Source organism: Rhipicephalus sanguineus, chromosome 1 (genome assembly GCF_013339695.2).
Source record: "Rhipicephalus sanguineus isolate Rsan-2018 chromosome 1, BIME_Rsan_1.4, whole genome shotgun sequence".
In the NCBI taxonomy this organism is placed as follows: Eukaryota; Metazoa; Arthropoda; class Arachnida; order Ixodida; family Ixodidae; genus Rhipicephalus; species Rhipicephalus sanguineus.
The window spans coordinates 257,388,029-257,407,359 of NC_051176.1; the positions used below are offsets into that span (position 1 = coordinate 257,388,029).

General features: G+C 46.8%; 1 protein-coding gene and 1 pseudogene across 1 annotated transcript; one reads left to right on the forward strand and one right to left on the reverse strand.

Annotated features, from left to right (window-relative positions):
* Positions 1 to 1,801: 1,801 nt before the first annotated feature.
* LOC125757302 (uncharacterized) lies at positions 1,802 to 3,503 on the forward strand (annotated as a pseudogene).
* A 1,332-nt stretch (positions 3,504 to 4,835) lies between these two features.
* On the reverse strand, positions 4,836 to 18,310 carry LOC119382478 (uncharacterized). The gene is made up of 3 exons (XM_049412760.1): positions 18,246 to 18,310; positions 7,858 to 8,254; positions 4,836 to 4,886 (listed from the first exon to the last, which is right to left on the reverse strand). Exons 1-3 carry the CDS (start codon positions 18,278 to 18,280, stop codon positions 4,836 to 4,838), a joined length of 483 nt encoding a protein of 160 aa, XP_049268717.1. The 5' UTR covers positions 18,281 to 18,310.
* Between the last annotated feature and the right edge of the window lie 1,021 nt (positions 18,311 to 19,331).

A 19,331-nucleotide genomic window follows, 5' to 3' on the forward strand; every position in this document is an offset into this window, starting at 1 on the left:
TGTTTTTTCTCTCTCTACCTCTCTGTCAGCAACGATGAGTTCACAGAGAGTTGTGTACGCGCAAAAACGGCTCAACATCGTTATACTTCTGCTGAAAGAATCTACTATACACATATGAAACCATCTCGCCCGCTGCTATAAGTAGCCGCTTCCAATGTTATTGGTGGGCAGCCTTCTTTATTACGTTCAGAATGAGACACTGTCTGGCTATTCCAAAAAGAAATTATTTATTGTTCAGCACAGTAGTGTGCTGCTTATTGTGCACATTTCATTTTAACGCCGCGAGTTTTCGCAGACTTGTGACGTCGCGTAACAAGGAAGCGATTTTATGGCACCGAAAATTTTTGACCAATAGCGAAAAACCAATGTCGAACCCGTATTGAAAATAGTTTTTTTTTACGTAGTCATGCGTAAGTGGTAATTACGCGGTGGATCACTTACTCGTCATTTGTTGCGTCGTGTTACGAGCAGGGGCTCTGAGCATGACCCACAAAAGTTTGACCAATCATTAACACCTAACGACATATGCGGAAGGAAACAATGCGGGGCAGTTTAACGATGTAATCACCCACATTTTTTTCAAAGAAAATTTGAGCTTACACATCTTACGTAGGCTATTTACATGGAGTAGCCGGAGAGGAGCAGTAAAGAGCCACTTCACCGCTTTCCCCTTTGCCCACCTCCCAAGCTGGGAAAAGTAGGAGGGCAAGGAACGACACCTAGCATATGAATTCGTAGTCATTTACAATCTTATAGCATACAGAACCAGCTCAATGTGGTTCCTATAAATAATAATTGACTGAAGTTGGTCTTCTTGTTTAGAAAGATTTTATATTGGAGGGTTCTAACAGTAAAGGAATTGGTACTCGGCTTATTCAGAACACTTCTGCGAAGTACCTTGCTTTGTCAGCCACATGTTTTGTTTAAGAAGGGAGAATTTAAGGTACTAGATTCATAGCAGGTTCTTCATACTCACCGTATTTACAAAGCCAAAGTGAGACCGTGAAGTTTGCAGTCGGAATGCAAAGGTGGAGAACAGGTAAAGGCGGCTGTACTTTTTAAACTTGGTGGTAAAATTTCCAAAATAATATTAAACACTGCTGTGTTGTCGCGGTATAGGGCAGCCCAGCCTGCACAATCTCTTTGTGCAGATTCTTCCTTTATTGCAGACATCTCTATGAGTATAAAAAATCACGTCAAATTGAGAGCAAATGCAGTTCTCTCTCTCATATATATATATATATATATATATATATATATATATATATATATATATATATATATATATATATATATATATATATGGCGGACAGAGAGCAACGCCAGCCCAGCCCCCCCCCCCCCCCCCCCCCCCCCACTCGCGAAAGAGTTGGTACGCCACTGCACAAGTGAAAACAAGGGAAACTTCGTTAAGCTCTTGAACTTGTTTGCTAAATATGACGAAATTGTAGGAAAGAAATTGAAGGGTGGAGCAGCGAACGAGAAGTATGTTCATCATTCGATACAAGACCAGATCCTCGAAATTCTCAGCCACATCACATTAACAAGTATAAAGGAAGAGATAAAAAGCTCCCAGTGCTTCGAACTTATCGTCGATGAAACCAAGGACCTAAGCCAGGTGGAACAGTTATCAGTTGTAGTAAGGTACTACTAAGGACTGTCTTTGAGCGGTTCCTTGGATTCCGCAACGCTGAGCAATTGGATGCAAGGTCGCTCCTGAGCTACGCAAAGGAAACGTTGAATCGCTGCGCCATTGATTCTCAGCTATACATTGCTCAAACATGATGATGGTGCGAGTGTCATGAGCGGTACCTCAAGGGGCGTCCAGGCGCTGTTCAGGCAGGAAGTGCCGCAGGCAGTGTACGTACATTGCATGAACCACCACCTCAACCTTGTCATCGTGGCCCCGCCACGGTGGTCTAGTGGTTATGGCGCTCGACTGCTGACCCGAAGGTCGCGGGATCGAATCCCGGCCGCGGCGGCTGCATTTTCGATGGAGGCGAAAATGTCTGAGGCCCGTGTACTTAGATTTAGGTGCACGTTAAAGAACCCCAGGTGGTCGAAATTTCCGGAGCCCTCCACTACGGCGTCTCTCATAATCATATCGTGGTTTTGGGACGTTAAACCCCAGATATTATTATTATTAACCTTGTCATCGTGGATGTCTGCAAGGCGATAAAATCGGTGAGGGATTTTTTCTCTTTTTTGTAATGCCTCTATGTCTTCCTAAGTGGATCTGCCGTTCACTCCCTGTTCGTAGATGTGCAAAAAAGGTTGTTTTTGTCAGTGACAGAGCTGCAGCGTCTCAGCGATACACGATGGACCTGCCAGATAGCGTCTTGCAGAGCTGCAATGAAAAGCTTTCCTGCAATCCTTGTATGTCTCGCCGAAGTCATCGCTACAAACAGCAGGTGGGCAACGGAAAGTAGGGGTCTACTTGAGCAAATGAACTTCTCGTCTCTCTTCCATTTAAGCCTATTTACCAAGGTACTTAGCCGCCTTAAGGTTCTTTCGGACCTATTGCAAAGTAGAGACTGCAATCTTAGTCATCATGGCACGCACAGTCATTGACGAGTTCTCCGAAATGAGAAATTTGCAGAGCGCATTTGACACTGTGTGGGCGCAAACCTGCAGTATTTCTGAGGAGAACGGGGTGCCCCAAAGGGAAAAGCAGAGAACGAAGCGCCTTCCGCTTCATTTAGAGCAGTTTGTATTGAGTGAAGGACAGCCCGTTGACGAAGAGTCTCCAGATTCAAAGGAAGCATTCAGAGTCAAAGTTTTTCTACCCGTTTTGGACCACCTCATTGCGGAACTGACTAGGCGGTTCACGGAGAATAATGATGTACTCTTCGGAGTCAGCGCCCTCCACCCAGAGTGAGAATTTTATGGACATCTCCTTACTCAAGCCTTTCGCTGAGCACTATGCATGCGACATCGACAGTGTTGAAGTTGAGTGCAAGTCGGTAATAAAGCTTCTTCCGCGCATTGAAGCCGAAAGCAAGTGCAAAATAGAAACATTGATGCAATTGGCGACTGTCTTGGGAGAGTATAAGCATAGGCGTGCGCAGGGGGGGGGGGGGGGCAAGGGGGGCGAGAAGGGGGGGCGCAAAGTCAGCCCTATACATTGTAGGGGGGGGCGAGAAGAGGGGCGCAAAGGCAGCCGCATACATTGACATAATAGGGAGGGGGGCGCTGCGACGAACTTTCGCCCCCCCTGAAGGGGAACCCTGCGCACGCTTATGAGTATAAGCTAGCCTTCCACGAACTGCACAAGCTAGGTGTTATCGCTGTGACGATACCGGAATCGTTATCATCTTGCAAGCGCGCATTTTTCGTGCCTTCGAAGACTGAAGACTTATCTTCGCAGCAAGATGACCAACAACCGTCTGAGCGATCTAGCTGCGCTTGCGGTCGAGCGATCTCTTGCCAATAAGATAGATCTTCAGCGTGTTGTTGACATGTTCGATGCTGCGCACAGTAATCGACGTATACGTCTACACTAGTATGATGGCATAATGAAACCCTATTGTATACCTTTGCGGTGCATTCATGGGAAAATTGTTCGGGTACGGGTACATAGTAGTGAAACCTATACCGGTATCAGAACACCCGCTTCACCATCGAATAATCCCCGCCGTGGCTTGTTGTGTGCTGTCACAGCGCAGGCAACGACATCTGTGGTAGCGACGAAATCTTCGACGACTTTCTTGGTGTTTGTCCTCGCTTTGAAACAAACTGAAAAGGGTGCTGTCCGAGGCCGCGTCGATGGCCTAGCTTCTCTGATGAACAGTGATGAAGTCGGAGAGCAGACATTTACGTTTGCGAAAGCTGGTGTACTGTATAGCCATGCAGATGTGAAATGACTGGCATGCCTATGCGTGATCTAGTTTTAGAAAGTCTATCCTCTCTTTATTTTTTTTTACTCTTTTGCTACATAGCTTTTTGTTATTCTTTTTCCATTTCCGACGCTTTGCACGACCAAGCAGCGCAAGGAGGGTGTTTTAACTTTTTTTTTTAATCTAGCGCGTATTTAGGAAACTTGGAATTGATATGAACCTTATTTAGTGGTGTTAGTTATCTCTGATGCTGTGAGATTACGGTTTCGAAGCTATATTGTGATATGAAGTTAACTGGTGTTATTTTATTGCTGATGGTTACCTGCTTTATTTTCTTTATTTGGTACTGCTTTTTGTGTATACGCTGTTCGATGCAATATATAAATTTTCATTATATTAGCAGAAACACTGCTGTGTAAACATGCTAAATATAAATTTTTATCTTACTGCGTTGCTCGAATATCTTATACATTGACGTGTTTAGAACCTGGGCCTTCAGCCCAGTCAAACTGTTGCTAACATTTCAGCCACCGAGCATTTGTATCCTATTAGATTGTAGTAAATGTTCATAAATAAATGTTCGCTTTTGCTTTCCACATCCTTTGATTGGTAGCTGACGCAAAGCACAGTGAAGGGGAACAGCGCAGGTACCGACGGCTAATAAGCACACAGAAGACAAACGCAGCGCTGACTTTCAACAAAATGGTTATTTCACTTGTGCACAGCTATTTATACTGAACACTTCAGAAAAAAAGTTTTTGTAGCTGCGCACAGCTTCTTCTCAAGTCGATATCGCCCTGGCATATTATCAAGGAAGCTCAGCTCTTTTTCACACAAGGCTACACTGACAGGCAGCTAATGCAATTCTAACCCGTACGTAATTTGGCGGGTGCCTCGATGATTTATCTTGTAAGAGTTGACTTAGATAGAGATAAAATCTTGCAGATAATATTTTATCTCGATGTAAGTCAACTCCTCAAGTCATGAGATGATGTAAGCTTACATGTAAGTCATCGAGGCAGCCGCTGTCTGGATGACTGATGGGAGAAACTGCAATGAACAGAAGCGGTGGGGCTGAGGAATAATTGGCATCTATTGATCATGCGCGGCCTCGATGTCTATTACGTTGCACTTACCTAAGCAGAACACCGTGCATGTTTATTGGAGTCTTGAGCGACTGAAGGAAGCGTATGCGCCATCTAACAAGAGTTATATCTCGGACATTCCAATCTAATAAGTCAGGCGTTTATAAAACAAGAGAGGAAATAGGAAGGGAGTAAAACAGAGCGAAAACACAACGCATAAGTCCCCCCGCCCCTGCCCCCCCCCCGAAGGAACTCCCTTTTCGTGGCTGCCCCCCCCCCCCGTAAAAAAATCCTGGCGCCACCCCTGTGGCACTGATCTTTGAAGTGAAGCGCCTTGAATTCGGGGCTAGAGAGTTGCAAGGCTTTGTGAAGCTTCTGCATGTAAGAAGCTGAGTCGGAGCACAATACAGCTATGTTGTCTAATACAACTACGCGCGTAAACTTTAAATCGGTCAAACCAAAAGATGTATCAATGAGCGCTAGGACTTGCCCTTTCTATAAAGAACGGAACCAGGTCATATTGGCCCTTGAAATGGGAGTTTATCGGATAAAAAAAATTTTACTGGCGAATGTTTATCGGATTTTTTCGGATAAAACCGAAAAAATGGAGCCCTAGTTATACTTTATGTATGTTCGTGCGTGCGTTTGTATGTGTGCGTCTGATATACACATATAAAAGTGAAAAATTGGGGGGGGGGGGTGAACCCTCCTCTACGCCAGTGACAGCTATAGGCATTAGAATCTACTCTTCACACGTCGTTCCCGCGACGTTACGTACGTTGCGAACTGTCGATGAGGATGTACGTCAATGAGTTTTGGTGATGTGGACTGCCACAAAGCCATCCAAATGCTCGAAAGGGGTCTGGTTCTGGCAGTGGCGCGAAAGAAACGCCAGACTTCCATCAAGGACTTCTTTAAGCCATATAAACATGATGAATAAGTTCTTCTGAGACAGAGCTGTGTTCAGTGCGTCTGTTTTACTGCTTACAGCAGCACTTTTTCCCTATTTGTTCGCGTTATACGCTTCCCGGCTGCTGCGACTTTTTTTTTCTTTTTTTTTTTTCGCAGTCCAATTATTAGGTTCTTCTGTTGTCATTCCCTGCGCAAACAGTACGTGCAAAGAAGGCCGCACCAGGAGGAAGAGTCAGGTGGCTCTACTATCGTCTTAAGTTAAAGTGGCCAGACGTCCCGATTTAGGCGGGACTAAAGCCCCTCCATGCATTTTCCGCCGGCTAGGCGGGACAGTGGGACGGGGCTAGCCGTCCCACTGTCCCGCCGACCTGCTTGCGGGACGGTGTTTTGTCCCGATTTCGGCCGAAAGCCGGCTCGCAGTCGCGGTCAGCTAGCCCGGCCACCACAATCCTTTGCTAAACTATGCTATGATCTGCTTTCTTTCTCTTTCTTTCTATCACTATCTCTTTCTCTCTCTTTCATTCTTTCTTCCTCTTTTTGTCCATTTCTTTCTCGTTCTCTCGCCCATAGCAACGCAATCATATGGTTCCCATAAACGCTTGTTCAGCTACCGCGCCTGAATAGCCGTGTGGTTATGCGAAGCTCGCCTTAGGACCCTAGGTATACCCGGGTTCGAATCCCACCTCGAAATTTTATTGCGTTTTATTTAATGCTTCTTCTCATCCTCTCCACTTCGAATCTCCTCCTCTTCTCCTTTCCTTCCTCCTGTCCACTTGGCCGAGCAGCTAGAGTTTTCGCTTAACGCTCGCCACCCTCCTCCTTCCCTCCTCCTTGCCTGAGGAGTCAGCACTCCTCGTTCTACTAGGCTTTACTCTCTCCATGTCATGAGTTCACAAGCCGTGTACTTTCTGCTGCAAAAAAAACATGCCATATTATGCCTGCGTACATGTGAGAGTGTGTGCGTGCACCTGTCGCTTATTGTATAGCTACCGGAAGTGCGAACCGAACGATATGAAGCCATTGAAAGTATATGTGCGTAAAATAAAATCATGTTTTATGCGGCTTCTTTTTTTTCACCTTCCTGGCAAAAGAAAATTTAAAGAAAACAGAATACTTCAAACGCGGCCGTAGAGACCTCCGACGCTCTCGATCGAAGCGTGCGAAATCGAATGTTTTCAATTCGCGTGAGCTAAAAACTCAGTACGGAAAGCATTCGATTCGTCATTTATTCTCCTGTGTTTTAGTGCCGCTTGTGTTTTTAGCTAGGTCCACATGTAATATTCGATTAACTGCATATGCTAAATGTGCAAGGCCACTTTAACTGTTATCAGCTATCATCTGTTTTCAACTAAAGGCCATCGTTATTGTTGTCTTTTACGAAATGTTTCATTCCTGGAATAATTTCTTAATTGCGCTGTCTATGGGTCATATATCAACGTCACTTTAACCGGTCAAGGTGACGCCCCCCTAGGAAATCACACCGATCTTGAGATCTGGAGGTATACCTTCCAGGCGGCTGCCCTTTATAAATCAGTTTTTGGTTTGTTTGTTTTTCGCTGTGCCAGCTTCTAAAAGCTTGAGACATCCATCTGATACGAGATCGTCGCAGCCCCCCCCCCCCTCGCAACCGCCATGCATCTCTCAAACAAGCGCCCCCAGCTGTGCTTCATCCTCTTTATTAGCGGGCAATGTAGGACAAAGGAAGAAAGGGAACCAGGGTTTGGGGGCTAGGAGAGGGAGCACTGTGTACTACAAGCGATGATAGCGGATTTCCGGTACCATAATGGTCGTGGTTGGTTGTAGTTGGTGGAGTTCTTCAACCTCAGTTCATCCACAACACTGTGCTTATAAGCTGTAAGGTAAAATTTCCAGGTTTAGCTGTTGCCTACGTCGGGACATTCCTAGGTTTCGCCGTTATTACGACCTACTGAGATGACGCCCAACAAAATGTTGAGAACCGTGAAAAAAAAAATGTATGTGACGTGTACGATTAGCCGCATGGTGATCTCCACTAACGCGTATACACGCGTGAGCACCGTCACCAGTCCGGTGGTCAGAGGGTTTGATATTTGCTTCCGCAGCAACGGCTGGCTTCTACGCGGGACTGAACTGCTTGCCTGCAGCGGGATGTGGACGAGCAGGTGCTTGTCCGTGCGCAGGACTCGGGCCGGGTCGTCCGGCCGCAGCCGAAAGCGGTCGAGGCCCAGCAACTTGGCACCCCGCAATTCGGCGTCCGGTGCTTCGAGCAGAGGCAAGGGCACTGAGTGCAGCGAGCTCGCCGCATCCGAGGACAACAGCTTGACGAGCTTCGCTGCGATCGCCTCACCCACGTCAACAGAGCCCTCGTTCTGTCGCCAGCCGCTCGGCCGATGGGCACTCGAGCAAACGGCTCTCGCTGTCGACTTTCGCTCGAGGCCGCGCCTGCGTTGAAGAGCGTTCTTGTGTAACTCGTTCGGAGGTCGTCGAGGGTGGGGCGAGAAGGGGCGATGAACTAGGGCGACAGGCTTCTCTCGGCAGTAATACGAAGGCCACGAGCGGGCGACGTGGGCGTCCTGTGGGAGGGTCGTGCCTACATGCAGAGCAAACTACGCCAAACGTGCCGGCTGCCTCTCCAAGCGACTGCGTTCCATTCCCTACAGTGTTGAGCGAGCGATAGGATTCGATTTGCCTTAAACCCTCACCACCTTGAATAGAGGCCCTTACCATCGACGTGCATGGGTTTGCTGAGACGACCGCGCAGTCTCGGAAGCGCACGCGTGCGTCGAGATCATGCTTGTCATCGGAAAGTGCCGCGCATAACGAACAAATCCGATTTCGGTGAGCGATGTCGCTTGTTCTATGACCCAAAACACCAGTCCAGTCTGTTCTGGAAGGCCTATCTCGGAGTTAATATACGTAGGATATTGTAGCTCGTGCAAGGTACGGCACTATACGGATACCGTCGTTGTCCCAAAAACAATAAAGTTAATTCTGGGATTTTACGTGCCAGAACGGTCGACGATTTGATTACGAGGCCCGCGCCGCAATGGAGGACTACTTATGAATTTTGATCACTTGGAATTCTTTGACATGCACATAAATCGAGGTATGCGAGCGTTTTCGCGTTTCGATTCCTTCCAAATGTGAACCGCTGCACGCGGGATACAACGTCGGTGCCGTCGTGGCCTTCGTTAAAAAAAAAAACCGCAACGACAAAACGAGAGAAAGCTATTAACTTTTCAGTGGTACATATATGAATTAACGCTAGCTTGGACAATTAGAACTTTTTAACAACATGTGATTCTCAAAGAATTCTCATATCTTTTACGGTGTGTGCGCTATACAGAACTCATGTTATAGTTCCTGAGCGATCTATACATGAGATAAAAACAGAAAGTCAGCTATTCTGCTCCACATAATATGCCTATACCATAATCTCAACGTCAATGTCAAAGACGACTTATAGGATTTTGTGAGATCAGCTGCCCACTTTCCGCTGCGTGCGGTCTTCAAATAATGGAATCAAATCTATCTTTTACGTTGCTTCACTCGTCAGAGAAACGAGATGACGGGAAAGAAGCCGCGCTAACCAAATTAACCAGACGTGACTGAGCGCGGCCTCTTCAAAAAAGTTCGCCAGAGTGCTGTTCCGACGTGCACACATCAGAGAAGCAGCGTGACGACAAATTGAACATAGCCCGATGTGTTTAAGAAGGCTAAAAAGTTCTGTGGATAGAAAGCTGAGCAATTTCAAAGAAGGCGGCAGTATAAAGATCGGAGATGAACGTGCTAAAACTCCTTCATTTATGCTTCACACGCATCTTTGGTTTGCGGAAACACGTTAGAAAGATGCAACACAGACGCGCTCACAAGCCGAACTGGCCATATTCATTGACTATTTACAACAATAAAATACATCGCGCGCACTTGAATGACAAAGAAGTGTATGTGTGGGCATAGGCGTGGGCACGGGGAAGGAGGGGGCGGGGTCAATGGGGGAGAGGCGCTCCCCCCTTATCATCGAAAGGGGGCGCCAATTCTGCCCCACATCTTTACTCAGCCGGACCTTTCACGCCATCTTTTAATGCGCAGGGTTATGGCTACGCATGTTTTTTTTTTTTTTTGACAAAAATGGCGATCAAGAACCCCTGATGTATTTAAAGGGGCCCTGCAACACCTTTTCAAGTAACCATCGAATGGATTTATTAAAGGGAAACTGGAGAGGTTTTCGAATTCGATGGAACTTCGTGGTTAGCAAGGAACGCCATTATTGTCGACGATGTCGTAATTTCTTCCGCGGTTCTTGCAGCAGGAGCTTTAGAATACGCGAAAGAAAAGTTTGTCTTTCTCCGCCCACGCGAGCGCGCCGAAGGTGTGGGCATGGAAACCAACGTCATCTTCGGTTCCTTTGGTTGAGCCTAGAGTGACCTAGAATAGGGGGAGTGTCCAAAGCGCCGGCTCCCGCGTGGGCCTTTTGCCGTGAACTCCCGCGCCGCGCCGCTGCTGCGCCGGACCCGTGGGCTTTCCGCGCTCGGGAAGCGTGCGGAAAGCGAGGGGCGTCTGCTACGCGCTGTAGTTTTTTGCGCCGCGTTTCCACACAGGTCACTTGAAGCCTACTTACCTTTTATAATACGGTGCGGAATGGAGCTTATCCATCTTTAAGCATTGTGTTAGTGCAGGGGCAACAACAGGATGCAAAAAATCATGTGTCAAGCGGCATCAGCGTGACCTAGTTCAGGTCACAGAGTCAGAGAACGTTGGTGCGTGTGTAAAAACGCGCAAAACGTACACGCACAAGCAAGAAACGAAAAAAAAAAAACATTATTCGCACGAGTAGTCGGGCAATAGCATCACGCATGCTCGAATTAAGAGTAACAAAAAAAAAAGTAAATTGCACGCGCAGTCAGCTGAAATACTTGCGCGCAGTGACCGCTTCACACTACGAGCGTTTTACTCATGGTCGCCACTGGTTTTCTAGCCATATGCACACCGCTTTATTCGACAATTCATTAGCCTCCACTAGCTATTTATTATGGACGGAGCAGACCGGGAAGACGCAAGTGAAAAAAAAAAGAAGAGTAGAGACGGCCATACGAGCGCAATGGTGTTGGCTTATTTTTGCTTCTGAGGTAGCGTACACGGCTCACCGTGCGCAAATATTTGAAAGAAAGCAATGCCAGGTAAACTAACCATATTCCAAAGCTTTTGCATAAAAGGCGTAATATAGAAAATGCTTTACAAATCCAGATATCATAGAAGCTAGTGTAATATCTCAATCACTTCAGAAAATTGCTCAAATGCAGAGATCCCTAATGTACCTTGCCTGAAAAAATGCAACATATATATATAATATTAATGAGAACTAACAGACAATAATGCCAAGGAAAGTATAGGGGATGTTTTTAGTAATAAATGTAAGGTAATTGTGAAGAAAGAAAAGTGGACGAAAAGATAGCTTGCCGCGGGCAGGGACCGAACCTGCGACCTTCGAATAACGCGTCCGATGCTCTACCAACTGAGCTACCGCGGCGGCCATCCCCCCGTCCACTTTATAGGGTATATGTGTGCATTTAAACGTGGGAGCGTCAGTCAGCGCCGCCAGTAGCCATGACGGCGAGTGTGGAACACTCTTTTTCTGCCTGTTGGCGTCACGTAGCACGTGAACTTATTACGAGCTGGCAGCTGACCAATAATCCCTCGCATACTACCTGAAAGCATCAAGTCTGCCAGAACGAGACCCTCGCTATGAACGAAGGAAAGAAGTGTTAATTTCAAGGGCTCGTTTCTTTGTTATACACATATTAATGAGAACTAACAGACAATAATGCCAAGGAAAGTATAGGGGATGTTTTTAGTAATAAATGTAAGGGTAATTGTGAAGAAAGAAAAGTGGACGAAAAGATAGCTTGCCGCGGGCAGGGACCGAACCTGCGACCTTCGAATAACGCGTCCGATGCTCTACCAACTGAGCTACCGCGGCGGCCATCCCCCCGTCCACTTTATAGGGTATATGTGTGCATTTAAACGTGGGAGCGTCAGTCAGCGCCGCCAGTAGCCATGACGGCGAGTGTGGAACACTCTTTTTCTGCCTGTTGGCGTCACGTAGCACGTGAACTTATTACGAGCTGGCAGCTGACCAATAATCCCTCGCATACTACCTGAAAGCATCAAGTCTGCCAGAACGAGACCCTCGCTATGAATGAAGGAAAGAAGTGTTAATTTCAAGGGCTCGTTTTCTTTGTTATACACAATATTAATGAGAACTAACAGACAATAATGCCAAGGAAAGTATAGGGGATGTTTTAGTAATAAATGTAAGGTAATTGTGAAGAAAGAAAAGTGGACGAAAAGATAGCTTGCCGCGGGCAGGGACCGAACCTGCGACCTTCGAATAACGCGTCCGATGCTCTACCAACTGAGCTACCGCGGCGGCCATCCCCCCGTCCACTTTATAGGGTATATGTGTGCATTTAAACGTGGGAGCGTCAGTCAGCGCCGCCAGTAGCCATGACGGCGAGTGTGGAACACTCTTTTTCTGCCTGTTGGCGTCACGTAGCACGTGAACTTATTACGAGCTGGCAGCTGACCAATAATCCCTCGCATACTACCTGAAAGCATCAAGTCTGCCAGAACGAGACCCTCGCTATGAATGAAGGAAAGAAGTGTTAATTTCAAGGGCTCGTTTTCTTTGTTATACACAATATTAATGAGAACTAACAGACAATAATGCCAAGGAAAGTATAGGGGATGTTTTTAGTAATAAATGTAAGGTAATTGTGAAGAAAGAAAAGTGGACGAAAAGATAGCTTGCCGCGGGCATGGACCAGGGGCAGGGTAGAGCATCGGACGCGTTATTCGAAGGTCGCAGGTTCGGTCCCTGCCCGCGGCAAGCTATCTTTTCGTCCACTTTTCTTTCTTCACAATTACCTTACATTTATTACTAAAAACATCCCCTATACTTTCCTTGGCATTATTGTCTGTTAGTTCTCATTAATATTGTGTATAACAAAGAAAACGAGCCCTTGAAATTAACACTTCTTTCCTTCACATATATATATATATATATATATATATATATATATATATATATATATATATATATATATATATATATATATATATATATATATATATATATATATATATATATATATATATATATATATATATATATTATCGCATGTTGCATTGGATCGCTGAACGTCAGTATGAAACGTTCGCGCGAGATGCGTGCATTGCTTCAAGCCTTCACCATACGAAATGAAAACAGTTTCAAACAACTCATTCTCAACTTCAGATGTTTTCCCGGTTCTCTGAGGTTAGCGTTCGCCCGGTTCAGAGACTTCACAAAAAGATGTAGACGATTAACAGAGAGCTGAGCTAGTTGGTAAGTATTCAGTTGTTAGTCGGCGTTTGTGGTGTCCTGACTTCTTTTTTGTGTCCGTGTTTGCACGCCCTGTCTTTTTAGGATGTGGACGAGTAGTTACATAAAATGCAATTGTTTCCGCGGCATTTGAGTGCGCGCCAACAGGACACCCGACCGCAATTTCCCGTTTTTTCCTGATGACCTCGATATAGCGTCCACCACAGTTTCGTGCTGCAGCTCCGGAGTACTTCAATAGCGAGTCTGCTCATCTCTTGAATGATAAAGACAATAATGAATGATAAAGACAATGACAATAAAGAGATGACCAGACGGGTAAAGCAGGCCTCTTTTGTCCCGCGCGCAGACGCGTGCAATCAGCTGCTCTGAACTGAGAATCACGTTTGTTTTCGGGCGATCGCTCGTAACATATAAAGTGAGGCATACACGATGTTGCACTGTACCGTTTCGTTTTCTTTGGTTTGTCTTTTCTTTAAGGCTAAAGCCTTAGATGCCTCATCAAACACGAAAAATGACCGTCGGCGTCCCGCGTAGCCAACACAAGTGATGCACTAAATCATCACACGATGACGTCGACAGAACTTGTGACGTCACTATGACGTCATTTAACTTGACGTCATATGACGACGCTATCACATGACATGGTCGCTTTGCATTGCCTCCGTGATCGGGGGCCGATCACGGAGGCAATGTAAAAGCAGGTGAGGTGCAGAAAGCTTGCAATGCCTTCGATCCTGTCGGCAGTCCGAAACCACGTTATGTGCAGAAAGCTTTCGGAGAGGGGCGAGGGAGGATTAATGCATCGTCTGACGAAAAAGATGGTTTTCGTTTTCGAGTCATCTCAGGCGAATGCATAAGGGACCATGTTTTTTTTTTCATGTAATTTTTTCACATACATTTTACCTATGCGGTAAGTTCTTCAAAATGTATGGGTAAGTCTAACATGTTGACAATGATACTGGTGACCATCACGTTTTTTATATCCTGACGGAAAGAAATGGTGAGACCACACATTGTCAGAATTATTTCTGGCTACAGAAAGCGGGTTTGCGCGCCACACACCATATTATTATTGTTAGTTGTTACACAAATGGCAAGCACGTCAAGTTAGTGATGCCATGACCTATCGGTCGTATTGGGCATACGTACATTCGTGCCCCTCCGTGCCAATTTTCGTGTATACCAAGTGAACGAGACGCGAGTTACGCGAGTAATTTTTTTTTACTTTTGGTACCGCGGCCACGTCAACTTACACATTCGGCTTCGCATGAAATGGCTTGAAACAGCAGAGCGCTGGAGGCAGCCTTGTAAAACAAATCGAATGCACGAAATAAAAGATAGGATATGAAGGGTGCAAACGCGTTAGCATGCATGAGCTAGTTACTACGTGCATATGTGCTACGTTCTGGTTATCTCCAGTTTATTCTCTCCTGCAGCAAGTTTACGTTCGTCATTCCACACGAAAGTAAGTTAAGCGCCTTTTCTCACGATGAAGTGCGCGCAGGATGCGTTCCTCAAACAGCCGCGGAAGTGTGGAGCAATGCGGTGACAAACCAGCTGAAAGGATATATACAAAATCCCCGTTTCACAACACACAAACCAACAAACGCGTTCTCTGTGTGATGAGTCGCTGCAGTATTATGTCGCAGTGACGCAGTATTCATTATTGCCCAAATTTCCGCAATTTTAGCTAATAGCGGCCAAATATCACGCGCGTAGCAGACGCTCGCCGCTTTGGCGCGGCTTCCGCCGCGGAGAAAGCCCACGGGTCCGGCACGGCAGCGCCGCGGCGCGGAAGTTCACTGCAAAAGGCCCTCGCTCCTCCCATGTATTCGCGCGGCGCTTTGGACACTCCCCCTATTCTAGGTCACTCTAGTTGAGCCGTGCTGCACTCCGACGGAAGGTTCCCGCCGGTCAGTGATCCGAACTGCGAGAGCGCTGTTTATGTGACGAAGACTCAAGTAAGTATTCGCAATGCCCATAGACTGTCGCGCCGCCAAGCGGAATTCAGGAGCGTCCTCTCGAGGAGGGTTAGTAGACGATAAAATGGCAGCACTACGCAGTCGGTCCCTTGTTCGGCTGTGCTAACCTCAGTGTTAACGCATTGGCAAGGAAGGAACACTACGACTTTGCATGTTCCCTGCATTAGTGAACAAACCGGGCCCTCCGTGACATGAGAAATCTGATTCGTTCTTGCGAGACGCGAAGTTTTCGTGAAAATACGTGGCAACTCGCGCTTTCAATGCTAGCCCACAGCGTACGCATACTATCAGCTTCGCGAGGCTTTCTGTGGCCACGTAGGTTAGTTAAATGTTATTGTCTGACATATTCAGTTGAACCTCACCCTGTTTTACTTGCACATAGCATTGGTCAGTGTTTCTTGTAGAGCATGAATCCCATAACACTATACGCAGGAGGTCGCGCGGGCTCGCGATGTGCTCTTGTAAAACTCGGCGATCTCAAGTTGTCGATACATTAAAATAGGGCCTCTATCCTTTGTCAGCAAAGCGCTGTTACTAATCGTGCGAGCGACGTTTCAATCATTTGAGGACGCGTCTGCTCCACGCCTTTCGTGGAGCGAACACTTTCCACACCGTCCTTCGCCAGTGTGTTGGTGTTGGTTTCATAGCCAGCGCTGCGCCGCTTGTTTTTGTACGTTTTGTACGTTTGTTGATAGGTGGCAGCACACTGCAAGCGATTTGCTCGTTGACCGATCCGAGGATAATGTTTTTCGCGCCCAGAGTCCCAGACGTCTCTCTATTTGTAAACGTGGTAACGCGGAGTGGTCGAAGTCGTTCGGCGAAGGAATTTCTTCGGATTGCTTTCAGCAGTGATGTTGAAAGAAACCATCTTGACGACGAGGATTTTTCACTGGACATTGAAGACTGTGAAAGCACCGAGAGTGACAGCTGTGACAGCGACGATGAACGATCAGCTGAACTCACGAGGAGCGAGTTGCACTTCACGTCCCCTCGTGCGTTAATGTTCTTTCACGCTCGTAAGTCACTTTGATTGTATTTAGCGTATAATATCCTTGAGCGAGATCACAATAAAAGCATAGTTCCTCTTGTGCATTGCATGTATCACAATTATTGTGGATATTATGGAGCGCCGCATCGCAAACACGCTCGAGCTCGACCAGCGAAGCGAAATGGTTAGAGCGATGGAACGTGCAGTCACGGCCACAATCCACGCCTCTCGGCTAACTTCTTCGATGTTGCGAAAAGCATACGTGTGCATTCTTTTCGATATTCATGTTTGGATCGTGCTGATCGAATCTGCAACATGCGAGTGAAGTGAATTGCACACGGCTAGTCTCAGCATGGCTGTGACACAAGCGCTACTGAATGGGATGTTAAATGCTCGTGTTTCGTTGAAGACGTAATACCGCGTTCCCGACTGCGCAAGTAATGACGACGGCGTATTATGTTTGCAAACCATCACCACGTTAAACGTGCGGTCCCGTGCAGCAGCGATGACGCTACTCGCTGCCGGCCTACTAATGCGGCAAATCCGTCAGGCAGGCTCGGTACGTACTACCTCGGAGTGCCTTTCAGCTCATACGTCAATTTTAGTTCATGCAGTTTTATGTAGCACGCACAGGATTTCGCAAAGCATCGTTATGCACGGTAACGGAGCTGAAATATAACCTTTCACACCGCAGCAAATAATTAGGTAGCGAGTACTTAGCACTTTCCATGGTTTGGGAAAGTATTTTAGTCTCATATCCAATTCAGCGCGGCTCATGACTTCATCCGGTGAAAGTGGCACGGGCCGTACGTCCGCACGTACTATCTGTTCCTATGCTAACAAACGGGTTGACCCTCCTCCTGGCGCCATCTTGAAAAGCACGGCGCGCCACCTATAGTTCGTGGGCATTGCGAATAGCGAAGCTGGAAGTTCTGCAGTTGGATTACGATATCTGGAATGACGAGAAACAGCGAGCGCTACGTGAACAAGCGTCTCTCGTGTCTTCAACCGTGGCCTCCGTGAGTAACTCGTGACGTGCTGTTGCCGGAGTTAATCGAGGAGGCGACGCTTCAGCAGTGCTGCACTTGCAGATAACGCGGCATACCTAGGATGACGTCACCGCGTTCGTTCAGCATCTCAAGAAGCCCTGCGACCGCAGCCTCTGTTTTTTGTTTGTTTGTTTGTTTTTTTTTTGCCAGAAAGAGCTATTTGCATGCACTTTTTAGAACTCTCACATCGCCAAGACGAACATGCTGTCGCCAAGTCGAACATGCTGGAAGCTAAGCAGGGAGGGATGGCACGGGGGAAAGAAGTCAAGTCACGCGCGCGTCATGACCTCGAGGACTTATTTTTTTTTCTTTGACCGCAGGGCTAACTTTCAGTGAGATCGCGAGTGCGCGCGCGGGCACGTGGCGGCCTGCCGCGGTGGTCGCAGTATATACAGCTAACGACGCTCAAAGCAGCCAATGGCCGTGATTTTGGGTATATGACGCAGTCACGTGAGTATATGACATCATTTATAGAGAGAAGAGGGAGCGATTTTTAGCTGACTGAGAATTATTTGTATTTTACAGGCCGCGTGCTGCACTATAATGTCTGGCTCACTGTTTTCAGGAGCGCCTCGACTACCGATCGGCAGCGTTTTCTGACCATGCTGAAAAGTGTTGCAGGGTGCTGCAGGCTTCCAAGCATGCAAGCATTTAAGAAGCATGCAAGTGTTGCATGCTTCTCACTTCCCACCTTTACCCCGGAAAGCGGGGGACCAATGGCAGGCCTTTGTGAGGAGCACGTCATCGCCTCATTTTCATTTTTGCATCCATTGCGAAGCACATTTTCTTTCGGACTCGAGCCAAAAGGGGGGGGGGGGGGGGTACTGCGGTAAAACTTGCGCCCCCTCCTCCCCTAATGGAGTACCCTGCTGCGCACGCCTTTGAGCAACGTTACTAGAATACGTTGCCTTTGAGTGCGGGCCCCTAGATTATTTAAACAAAGAATATCAAAAACCTTGCCGCGTTGCCTTCAAATGAACAGTGCTGCCCCACTTTCGTTTGAGCAACCGATTATGATTTTCTTACTTACCTGAGCTGAACAGTTCCCGATTTCAGCCCGGCCATGCGTGGATGCGCTGACCGTAACCGTCGCCTGCGAGTTAACAAAAGAGAAATCGAGCGGTGTTTATACTCTGGTATACGGCTTTCGGCGTATATATAGAATAGGCGTTCGAGATATCGACGGTATACACGGACACTATTTAGAAGGGACACACTGCGGCATTGATTAAACTTGGCTACAACGTGTAACATTAGCAGCAGAGCGCTGTTGGCATTGGTGCTGGTGAAATAGTACAGTTTCTTACACGCATTCATCGTTTGCCGTTGTTGTTGTTGTTGTTAGCAGTCGCCGCTGTTTCTGTCTTCTTCGTCTTTCACGAGAATTTATCAATACGGGTGAGGCAGTTGGCTTGCGCTTTAGGTGTCATCTTTTATACGTCAGAATACATTTTCAAACACGACCCTCATCCAGAGTGTGGTGCGTTATATTATGCTGTCCGAATTTCACAATAGAGGGTGATCGTCTCTGTGATATATATATTTTTTTGAGTAATCACCACAGAAAGACGGTTACGTATCCGATAGCCGTTTATGGTTTTCTGCCATAAAGCTGGAAATTACGAACTGATATCAAAAATAAAAGTGTGGAGAACACAGCAGCGAGCGCGCAATCGCAGCCGTCTTGATCGAGGGGGTACAGGAGAAGGAGTGTTGCTGAAAAAAGAGAAAGAAAGCGACAGAAAATCGCTGTTCCCGAGCACAGCTATTGAAATAAATATGCTGTCTCACTATATCATTAAAATGTCACACACACATCCAGACGTTTAAATAGAAATAGATTCTCGGGATTTCACGTTCCGAAACCACGATATATGATTATGATCTTAAACACTTCGCAGCGCAGGAAAAACAGACACAAAGAAGACGACACCAGACAACATACGAGCGCTACGAGTCTGGTGTCGTCTTCTTTGTGTCTGTTTTTCCTGCGCTGCGAAGTGTTTAAGATGATCAACCAACAGGCCCAATTCGCCACAATATGATTATGAGGCGCGTCGCAGTGGGCATAGGCGTACGTACGCAGGGTTCCTCATCAGGGGTGGGGTGGCGAAAT

Bases quoted from the DNA above. Each gene is read 5' to 3' on its own strand.
- LOC119382478 (XM_049412760.1), bottom strand. From the start codon at position 18,280: ATGGCCGGGCTGAAATCGGGAACTGTTCAGCTCAG. The intron at 8,255-18,245 runs GTAAGTAAGAAA...TCTTCAACGCAG, and splicing joins TCGGGAACTGTTCAGCTCAG to GCGCGGCCTCGAGCGAAAGT. The intron at 4,887-7,857 runs GTATACGCGTTA...TGTTCATTGCAG, and splicing joins TGGTGACGGTGCTCACGCGT to TTTCTCCCATCAGTCATCCA.